The sequence below is a fragment of the Pan troglodytes genome, chromosome 19 (genome assembly GCF_028858775.2).
Source record: "Pan troglodytes isolate AG18354 chromosome 19, NHGRI_mPanTro3-v2.0_pri, whole genome shotgun sequence".
In the NCBI taxonomy this organism is placed as follows: Eukaryota; Metazoa; Chordata; class Mammalia; order Primates; family Hominidae; genus Pan; species Pan troglodytes.
In genome coordinates, this window is record NC_072417.2 from 62,367,501 (window position 1) to 62,378,834 (window position 11,334).

Genomic DNA, 11,334 nt, shown 5'->3' on the forward strand with positions numbered 1-11,334 from the left:
ATCAGAGGTCTCAGTGCCAGTGGAACCATCTTGCAGGCCAAAAAGTAAAGATGACCAGAGAGAGGGAACAAGAATACATCCAGGGTGCAGATACAGAGGCCAAGACAGGCTGGCGGCCTGGGCTGGGATGGGGGGTGGAGGGGCTCACCTTTCCCATTCTCTAAGTCAGAACAGCTCCTGGATTTGCAGAAGTGCAGGAGCCCCATGGACATAACGTGGGCTGATGTGTGGATTCTGTTGCTGACATCCACAGGCCAGCGCTGGTAGAAGCGGCTCCTAGAGAGGTCCAGCCATTTCTTGGAGAAGGCCATGACCAATAGTAGGATAAAGGCAACCAGGCTGAGCTCAGAGGCCAACACCTGGGCCATCCAGCGGAAGCTGTGTGTGATTCTCCATTGAAAGGGCAGCGGAGAGTTCCGGCGCTGGCCCAAGGACCTGTTACTACTGAGGGAGAGGGTGGAGGACAGCAGTCTCCCATCTTGTCCCAGCTCACCTGTGCCCCATCCTGCCTCCCCACTCTTCCTTTCCTTTCCAGGTCTCTGATGTTGGTCTCTTTCTCCTTCTGACCTGGGGAACTCATTCCCAGAGTACTCTGCATCCATCTTGAGCACCACTTCACCCCCTGTCTCCCCCTTCCCTCACCAGGCTCGATCGTCTCTTCTCATCTTTTGGATATTTTCATCAGCTACCACCATGCAGCCTGAGGTCTGAGAAAGAATGAGGAAGTCTAATAAGAGACCTCGATCAAATCAGAGACTCTTGATCCAAGAGAAGGCCCCAACCCATTCAGCAGGCCAGGTCCCCTAACTGCCACGGAATTTTCCTGGGGCACAGTGAGATGGGGGAGGGGAGCCAAGTCTTCAGCAATTTTTTTTTTTTTTTTAGAGAGACAGGGTCTCCCTCTATTGCCCAGGCTGGGATGCAGTGGCACAACCTAGGCTCACTGCAACCTTGAACTCCTGGGTTCAAGTGATCCTCCCACCTCAGCCTCCTGAGTAGCTGGGATTACAGGATTGTGCCAGCATGCCTGGCTAATTTTTCAATTGTTTGTAGAGATGGGGTCTTGATATGTTACCCAGGCTGGTCTCAAACTCCTGGCCTCTGCCAGGCACGGTGGCTCACGCCTGTAATCCCCGCACTTTGGGAGGCCGAGGTGGGTGGATCACCTGAGGTCGGGAGTTCGAGACCATCCTGACCAACATGGAGAAACCCCATCTCTACTAAAAATACAAAATTAGCTGGGCATGGTAGCACATGCCTGTAGTCCCAGCTACTCGGGAGGCTGAGGCAGGAGAATTGCTTGAACCCGGGAGGCGGAGGTTGCAGTGAGCCGAGATCGCGCCATTGCACTCCAGCCTGGGCAACAAGAGTGAAACTCAGCCTCAAAAAAAAAAAACTCCTGGCCTCATGAGATCCTCCCCACTTGGCCTCCCAAAGCATTGGGATTACAGGTGTGAGCCACCTTGCCTGGCCTGTGGCTCCAGCTCTAACTCTTTCTGGAAATCCTGTTTCTCAGGCCACAGCTCAGAACTGTGGATCTGACACCTTCCTCCAGCTTCTGCCTCCCTTTACATATGAGCAATGGTATGTGAGAGGCCCTCCTGTGGTCTGCATATGGTTAATTTGTCTTCACCAAACCTCATGCTGAAATTTGCTCCCCAGTGTGGTGGTGATGGGAGGTGAGAGGGCCTAGTGGATGGTGTTTGGGTCATGGGGGCAGATGCCTTGTGATTGGATTAACGCCTTCCCTGAGACCTCACTCCATTAGCTCCCCACAATATCTGGTTGTTAAAAAGAACCTGGCACTGTTACCAAGCAAAAGTGCTCACTGCCAGATGTGCATAGAAGCCAATACTCCAATACTAGGGCACTAGGTTTTGAGAAAAGGAAAGCTTTATTGTGAGCTGACCCACGAGGATACGGGAATCCAGCTCAAATCTGTCTCCCTTTGCTGGCCTTAAGGCAGTACTTTTATTAGAAAAGGTTTAGGGGGAGGATTCTGGGATTAGCGGGTGATTGGTGGAAAGAAGGGAGAAGTCTAGAAAGTCCTTAATCATGTCCAGTTATCTCCAAGGTTCTTCATGGGTTGCATGTGCAAATTTGGTGGCGTTAGTATGAAACATCAGGTGGAAATTCAGGCTGTGACATCAGCAAGCTCGTTCTGTGCAGATTGCAGTCAGCCATACGGGTTCCCACTGATTTCAGCCAGTCCTGTTATAAGCAAAGGGATTTTTCAGCATTTCAGCAAGCTGTTTCTTAGCTGCCATCCTGTAAACTCGAAAATGTCTGTTAATCACTGGTTTATTTAACTGTTTGGGGCACAGTTTCAGCTCCTCCCTTACCTTGTGATCTCTGCACAAGCCAGCTCCCCTTTGCCTCCACCATAAGTGAAAGCAGCCTGACATCCTCAACAGATGCCCAATCTTGAGCTTTCTGGCCATCAGAATTGTGAGCCAAATAGCCCTTTTTTCTTTATAAATTATTCACCCTCAAGTATTCTGTTATAGCAACACAAAATGGACTAGGACAGTCCCCTTTTCTCTTCCTAGTTCCTCTGCCCTAACCCCAACCCCAAATGCTCACTGATGGAGCAGGGGGAGGGAGCAGGAGCTTGTCCCCAGGAAAAGATCCTCCCTCCATGGTTCTTTGGACATGTCTTGCAAAGATGTCATCGAGCTTCCCATTGCTTTCCCCAACCCTTCACCTCCCTCCCAGCTCTACTCACTGCTAGTCAATCACCACCAGTTCCTTCCCTCTTCTTTTGACTTTTCTTTTTCCTTTCTTTTTTTTCTCAGCACCAGAAAGAGGAGGATGTAGGATGAGAATGGATCCTAGAGGTGTCATGCCTTCTGAGATTATTGTAATTTTATTTATTTATGTATTTATTTATTGAGACAGTCTTCCTTCATCACTCAGGCCAGAAGGAGTCTCTGTCTAAAAAAAAAGAACATAGGCTTTGGGGTCCAACAGGCAAAGGTATGAAAAATGGGTCTTCCCTGCCTTTTTTTTTTTTTTTTTGAGATGGGATTTCCCTCTTGTTGCCCAGGCTAGAGTGCAATGGCGCCATCTTGGTCAGCTAACTGCAACTTCCGCCTCCTGGGTTCAAGCAATTCTCCTGCCTCAGCCTCCCAAGTAGCTGGGATTACAGGCATGTGCCACCACGCCCAGCTAATGTTTTGTATTTCGTAGAGACAGGATTTCACCATGTCAGTCAGGCCGGTCTCAAACTCCTGACCTCAGGTGATCCACCTGTCTCAGCCTACCAAAGTCTTGGGATTACAGGTGTGTGCCACCACATGTGGCCGGGTCTTCCTCTTAATAGCCCTGTGAACCTCGATGTCATATAGCTTCCTTATGCCTCAGTTTACTCATCTGTAACACAGGAACAATATTTTTCTCATAGACTTGGTAAGAGTGCTGAATGAGATAATGATCAAAAAGCACTCACTAGTTCATAGTAAATTCCCAGCAACTGGTAATTATATTGTTAAATTATCATTTTAATTGTTTTTACAGTCTTTCACTAGCAAACAGGGAAAGAGCAAAAATGCAGAAGATAATTCCTGGCAAGCATCCTTGCCAGTCAGTGGCATCTGCAAATCATGGAACAGATTAACTCTCCAAATTAACTCTCCTTGTAAGCAAAAGGAGAGTGAACTATGAATCCTGATGTCACCTGTGCAGTGGGACCTCAGGAATGGTTGAAAGTTGAAATTCAAAGCCTGTGAGGGCGCTTCCTCTGGCTGTGGTCTCTGCCCCTCCCTGGGCGTCTTCCTCTGTCTCTGCAGACCAGCCTCTTCCTCTGCTCTGGTCCACATGGTGGGAAACGTGGCCCTCACACTCCAAGCTGTGAATCAGACACCTCCAGCTGCTGGAGGGGAGACCTCTCAGTCCCAAGTCCAAGCATTCCCTGGCCCTGCCAGGGACGAGTGTCATCCTTAGAACAAGCAGCTACAGTTGGGGCACTGGGTCAGAAGACAGAATCTTTTTTTTTTTTTTTTTTGAGACAGGGTCTCACTCTGTCATCCAGGCTGGAGTGCAGTGGTGCAAGCTCTGCCTCCCGGGTTCATGCCATTCTCCTGCCTCAGCCTCCCGAGTAGCTGGGACTACAGGTGCCCGCCACCACGCCTGGCTAATTTTTTGTATTTTTAGTAGAGATGGGGTTTCACCGTGTTAGCTAGGATGGTCTCGATCTCCTGACCTCGTGATCTGCCCGCCTCGGCCTCCCAAAGTGCTGGGATTACAGGCATGAGCCACCACACCCAGCCAGAAGACAGAATCTTGAAGATGGGAGAAGGAGGGGAGAACACTGGGAGAGGAGGTGGTGGGCCTGCTGGGAATGTCATTTACACAGAGCCAGTGTCGTCAGGATTGGGCTTCCTCCCTCGAATCCTCTTTAGTTTTTAAGTTTTTCCTGGAGTTTCTTTTTTTTTTTTTTTTTTGAGATGGAGTCTCACTCTGTCCCCCAGGCTGGAGTGCAGTGGTGTGATCTCGGCTCACTGCAACCTGTGCCCCCACCGGTTCAAGCAATTGTCCTGCCTCAGCCTCCCAAGTAGCTGGGATTACAGGTGCCCACCACCACGCCCAGCTAATTTTTTGTATTTTTAGTAGAGACAGGCTTTCACCACGTTGACCAGGTGGGTCTCAAACTCCTGACCTCATGATTCACCCGCCTCGGCCTCCCAAAGTGCTGGGATTACAGGCATGAGCCACTGCACCCAGCTTTTTCCTGGAGTTTCTAAGGGTTTTTAATAATAAGCATTTCTCGCAGCAACACACAACACAGAAGAATCTTGGAAATAGAATGTTTCCTGAAAAATGTAACCCCCAGAAGACTACACAGTACATATGATGCCATTTTTATAGAGCCTATAACCAAGCTCAACAACCAATGCATTGTTTAAGCTTATGTAAGCTTATGACTGCATAGTAGTTTTTAAAAAGCAGTGGCACAGTAAACATGAAATATCATATGATGGTTACTTCTCAAGAAGGCAGAGGAGTGAGATGTGGAATGTTACACAAGCACATATGCATTATTAATAAGAGTCTAGTTCCTGGGTTGGGTGATAGGTGCAGGCGTATTCTTTTTTTTTTTTTTTTGAGACAAATCTCGCTCTGTCACCTAGGCTGGAGTGCAGTGACACCATCATAGCTGAACTCCTGAGCTCAAGCAATCCTCCCACTTCAGCCTCCCAAGTAGCTGGGACTACAGGTGTGGTGATGCACCTGGGCTCAAGCGATCTTCCTGCCTTGGCCTAGGATTACAGCTCGTGCTGGGATTACAGGCACAAGCCACTGTGCCTGGCCAGGTATTTATTATATTATAATCATTTACAGCTAACATAGATTTCATAACATCTTGTGAATGTATCAAACATTGTTTTTCAGAAGGTAATTACAAATAGTTCAAGAAAGGAAATGTAATCTAAGTGATTACTAGCTCTGCAACAAAAGATATTTATATAGTCACAATGTATAAGGTAAACACTGTTCATTGCCTTTCAACTCTTAGAATCAACAGATGGACAAAGCAAGGAAGACTTAATTATAGCCACAAAAGTAAATGTAACTGTCATCGGCCTTGATGTTGCACAAGCAAAAGCCTAGAAGACAGAGACTGAAAGATGGAAGGAGGAGAAGAGAGCTGAAGGGAAGCCATCCACTAGTAACACAGGGAGAATTGACAGAGAAATTTCCTAGCTTCCTTGCTCCTAGGTTGGGATATCTCTAACACATGTCCTACATCAGGAGCTGACAAACTTTTTCTGTAAAAAAATCCAGATAATAGGCCGGGCACAGTGGCTCACGCCTGTAATCAGCACTTTGGGAGGCCGAGGTGGGTAGATCACGAAGTCAGGAGTTCAAGACCAGCCTGGACAACATGGTGAAACCCTGTCTCTACTAAAAATACAAAAAACAAAAACAAAAACAAACAAAAAAAAACCAGCCAGGCGTGGTGACTCATGCCTGTAATCCCAGCTACTCAGGAGACTGAGGCAGGAGAATTGCTTGAACCCGGGAGGCGGAGGTTGCAATGAGCAGAGATCGCATCACTGCGCTCCAGCCTGGGAGTCAGAGTAAGACTCTCTCAAAAACAAAAAAAAGTTAAAAATAAATAAGTAAATACTTTAGGCTTTGCAAGCCATACAGTCTCTATCACAACTATTCCACTTGGCTATTATACTGTGAAATCAGTCACAGACCATATATAATTGAATAGGAGCAGCTGTTCTGATAAAACTATTTTATGGCCCAGGCCACAGTTTGTTCAACCCTGCTCTATGCTGTTACCCAGAGTTCCCCAGTGGGATCAATCTCTAGTTGCTCATAGTAGTAACTGGTTTTGTACCCCACCTTACTGACTTTCTTCCCTTCCCTATCTCAGTTTCTTACACCTTTACTATTGTATCATGGGGTTACCTCCCTGTTAACTACCTGTTCTCAAATCGTTGTCTCAGGGTCTGCTTCTGGGAGAACCCAAATGAACACAGGTAAGAACTGTTATTATCAGTGTTTTGTTTTGTTTTGTTTTGTTTTGTTTTGTTTTGTTTTGTGAGACGGAATCTCACTCTGTTGCCCAGGCTGGAGTGCAGTGGCGCAATCTTGGCTCACTGCAAGCTCCGCCTCCCGGGTTCACGCCATTCTCCTGCCTCAGCCTCCCGAGTAGCTGGGACTACACGTGCCCGCCACCACGCCCGGCTAATTTTTTGTATTTTTAGTAGAGATAGGGTTTCACCGTGTTAGCCAGGATGGTCTCAATCTCCTGACCTCGTGATCCGCCCACCTCGGCCTCCCAAAGTGCTGGGATTACAGGCGTGAGCCACCGCGCCCAGCCTATTACAGTGTTTTTCAGCAGAAAAAACTGAGGCACAAAGGCTAAGTCATTTGCTCTAAGTCACAGAGCCAGCATTTGAATTGTCCAGTCTCACGCCGGATATATTCAAAGCATCCTGGAAAATCTGCAGAGTAGGGTAGGCGGACAGTGGTCAGAGGAGTGGGGATCGCCCCCAGCATGAGAAGAATGCTCCAGAGTAGTGGAGAGGACAGAGACAGACATGCACTTGCTCCTTGCAGCACCATCAGGGAAGCCGCCAACACCAGGGAATGATGATTACAGAGCATCTAGACATACTGGAGCTTGGGCAGCTTCCCAAAATAGTCTCATGGCCCAAACATGACTTGGAAGCAGCAGAGAGCCACCAGATCTAAAGAGACCTCATGGCCAGGCATGGTGGCTGACACCTGTAATCCCAGCACTTTGGGAGGCTGAGGCAGATGGATTGCTTGAGGCAGGAGTTCGAGACCACCCTGACCAACATAGCAAAACCCTATCTCTACCAAAAATACAAAAATCAGCTGAGCATAATGGCACACACCTGTAATCCCAGCTTCTTGAGAGACTGAGGCAGGAGGATTGCTTGAACCCAAGAGGCAGAGGTTGCAGTGAGCCAAGATCGCACCACTGCCCTCCAGCCTGGGTAACAGAACAAGACTTTGTCCAAAAAAAAAAAAAAAAAAGCCCTAGTCTGGAGACAGCCCTGGTCCAGCTGCAGAAGTTGAACAAGCCAAAGGTTCACTTTCCCAACTACTGATCTAATTACATGACCTAGGATCAACCAAACAGACACAATGTCCCCGGACTTAAACTTGGGAGCCAGTGACACAAAGCAGGGACAGAGAAGAGTCTATTTTACAGTGGTGACAGCAGCAGGGGCAGGAGTGGCACTGTCAGCAGTACAAGCAGCAGCATCTGTTGTGGGCATTCCTGTCACTGTGGGCTTTGTTGTCATGCTGACCAGGACACCCAGTGGCGGGGGGGGTGAAGGTCATGTGAATCTACGGTGCATGCTTGACAGACCAGTTCTGCAGAGTGTTTTTGGTGGTAGCGTGGACTGTGTTACCTCCCACACTCCTGCCTGTTTTATAGGCTCGATTCTCCAGCTTTTCTGGAGACTCGGTGACTATCCAATATCCTGTCAGCAAACACCATTTTCTACAAACATCACCAAAGTTGTATTCTGCTGCTTATAACCATAATCCAGACTGATCCATTTTTCCTTTTGGGAAGTGCTCCTCCATCCTTATCTTAATAATATGTATTAGGAGGAAGCATTTATTTCCTATTCATATTTCCAGGTAGATAGAAGAAAACCCCTAACTTCTCTCCCTACTTCTTCTTTCCTCCTGCAAAGAAGATGGAGCACCTTATCTGACTGGTGAATGTAGCAGTCAGGATAGGCAAGGTTATGCTGTGGTAACAAGCAACTGCAAAATCTCAGTTGCTTAAAACAGCAAATATTTCTTCGTTGCTCAAGCTCCATGTCACTGTTTGTTGTCTTGGGGCTCCTCTCCATGTCGTCCTCATTCCAGAACATAGGATAATGAAGCAGGTACCACCTGGGCCACTAACTGTTGCCATATCAAGTGGAAAAAGAGTTTGTGCAGCCAATCAACCACAGGCTCTTAAAGCTCCCAGCTGGAGGTGACACACGTCACAACTAATGACATGTAACTGGCTAAAGCAAGTAACATACCTGCACTTCACTCTAAGAGGGAGCCCACCGTGTTCCCAGAAGAAGAAATGCAGCTATATCATTAATGGGACAAATAATTAACACAGTGGGTTTGGGATGAAGGGACGTGTGGTGGTTCAGCTTCATCTAGGTTCTCTTTTGGCAACCTGCTCACCTGGAACGGGCATGTGCTCCTGCCTGTTCTTGGTCACACAGTAAAAGCTCCCCAGGACTAGGCAATCAAGGGTGAATTTTTTTTTTTTTTTTTTGATATGGAGTTTCACTCTGTTGCCCAGTTTGGAGTGCAATGGGGTGATCTCGGCTCACCACAACCTCCGCCTCCCAGGTTCAAGTGATTCTCCTGCCTCAGCCTCCCGAGTAGCTGGGATTACAGGCATGCGCCACCACGTCCGGCTAATTTTGTATTTTTAGTACAGATGGGGTTTCTCCATGTTGGTCAGGCTGGTCTCGAACTCCCGACCTCAGGTGATCCACCCGCCTCGGCCTCCCAAAGTGCTGGGATTACAGGCAGGAGCCACAGCACCCAGCAAGGGAGAATTATTAAAAAGCCAATTTGACCAGAGAAAATAAAGCCACATTTACAAACATCTTTACCAGTAATAATGGTACTATTTTGATCTACATATGCTTGTCTCCTATTGGTTGATGCCTGAAAACTCATCACTGTGGTTCCAGTGGGGGCTGCAAAGTGGTGAACACGTGACCCAAACTCAAAATGATTGACCCACGGCCGGGCGCGCAGTGGCTCACACCTGTAATCTCAGCACTTTAGGAGGCCAAGGCGGGCGGATCACCTGAGGTCGGGAGTTCGAGACCAGCCTGACCAACATGGTGAAACCCCATCTCTAGGCCAGGTGCGGTGGCTCATGCCTGTAATCCTAGCACTTTGGGAGGCTGAGGCGGGCGGATCACGAGGTCAGGAGATCGAGACCATCCTGGCCAACATGGTGAAACCCCGTCTCTATCAAAAATACAAAAAATTAGCCAAGCGTGGTGGCAGGCGCCTGTAGTCCCAGCTACTCGGGAGGCTGAGGCAGGAGAATGGCATGAACCTGGGAGGCGGAGCTTGCAGTGATCCGAGATCGCGCCACTGCACTCCAGCCTGGGCGACAGAGCAAGACTGCGTCTCAAAAAAAAAAAAAAGAAAAGAAAAGAAATCCCATCTCTACTAAAAATACAAAAATTAGCCAGGCATGGTGACACACGCCTGTCCTCCCAGCTACTTGGGAGGATGAGGCAGGAGAATCGCTTGAACCCAAGAGGCAGAGGTTGCAGTGAGCTGAGATTTCACCACTGCACTCCAGCCTGGGCAACAGAGTGAGATCCATCTCAAAAAAAAAAAAAAAAAAGGTTGACCCAAGCTAGATCCTTCCAGAGTTCTGCCCTGGGACTTTGTAATTGAAGTCAAGTGCAAAGTCGGTGGTGAAACTATGAGGCTGAACTATGAGTCTATGAGAAATTCCTTTCATTCTGGGGGAATCCCACTCCTCTGCCCACTGACCCCCGCCCCTACCCTGCTGATTCTCAAAGTATTATTTCAGAATCTACATGCAAATAATACTTTGAATATTACATTCAAAGTATTAGAGTCACTTAACTAATACTTTGTGATACCCACATATATGTATGTGTGAATGTATCTGTGTGTATGTGTACGTACATATATAATGATATGTAGATGCATATATATACACGCATATAAATGTTATCCATGAATCATATATAAGTACTACTACACTAATAGCTTTAAACATTTACAATAATATATTTTATAAAGGGCATAATAAGAGTAGAAATATGGTACCGGGCGTGGTGACTAATGCCTGTAATCCCAGCACTTTGGGAGGCTGAGGTGGGCAGATCACCTGAGGTCAGGGGTTCAAGACCAACCTAACCAATATGGTGAAACCCCGTCTCTTCTAAAAATACAAAAATTAGCCAGGAGTGATGGCACACACCTATAATCCCAGCTACTCAGGAGGCTGAGGCAGGAGAATCACTTGAACCCAGGAGGTGAAGGTTGCAGTGAGCCGAGATCGTGCCACTGCACGCCAGCCTGGGCAACAGAGCAAGACGCCGTCTCAAAATAAAAAGATTAAAAATATGGAATATTTTTAAATATTTATTTCTCGTCCCCATGGATCATCACATATATGCTGCTTCCAGAACACTTTGAATATATCCAGAACTCTCGAGTGAGACTGTCAGATGCAAATGCTATCTCTGCCAATTGCTAGCTCTGTGAACCTGAAATACTTGACCTCTTTGTGCCTCAGTTTCTTCTGAGAGAATGAAACCAACATGCAACGTTCTGTATTTTCATTCTGGTATTCTTTTATTTTTTTTTTCCTTAGAATTGTCCATGTCAATCTGTCGTGATTTTACTCTCACAAAGACAAAATCAAAAATCATTAAAACAGCTTTTCTTTCAGCAGCATAATGATGGTATTTAGTATTTCACAAAATGAAGCACTGCAATTCCAGCTTGCTTTTCACTCTGACATTCTAAATGCCCAATCTAGTCTTTTTTTTTTTTTTGAGACAGAGTTTCACTCTTGTTGCCCAGGCTGGAGTGCAGTGGTGCCATCTCACCTCGCTGCAAACTCCGCCTCCCGGGTTCAAGCGATTCTCCTGCCTCAGCCTCCCAAGTAGCTGGGATTGCAGGCATGTGCCACCACACCAAACTAATTTTTGTATTTTTAGTAGAGACGGGATTTCCTCATATTGGTCAGGCTGGTCTCGAACTCCTGACCTCAAGTGATCCACCCGCCTCGGCCTCCCAAAGTGCTGGGATTAC

At 47.3% G+C, this 11,334-nt stretch overlaps 1 protein-coding gene and 1 non-coding gene across 3 annotated transcripts in view; both read right to left on the minus strand.

Moving 5' to 3' along the window:
- Positions 1-835, minus strand: part of ODF4 (outer dense fiber of sperm tails 4) — a 6,335-nt gene extending 5,500 nt beyond the window's left edge. For both annotated transcript variants that reach the window (XM_009432782.3, XM_009432781.3), the window contains exon 1: positions 149-835. In XM_009432782.3, coding sequence (XP_009431057.1) covers positions 149-602 — 454 coding nt within the window. In that variant the 5' untranslated portion in view covers positions 603-835. The remainder of the gene's footprint in view (positions 1-148) is intronic.
- Positions 836-10,891: 10,056 nt separating this feature from the next.
- LOC112206152 (small nucleolar RNA SNORA69) lies at positions 10,892-11,029 on the minus strand. Its single transcript, XR_002940353.1, has one exon. It is a non-coding gene; the product is annotated as a small nucleolar RNA SNORA69 (small nucleolar RNA).
- Positions 11,030-11,334: the final 305 nt, after the last annotated feature.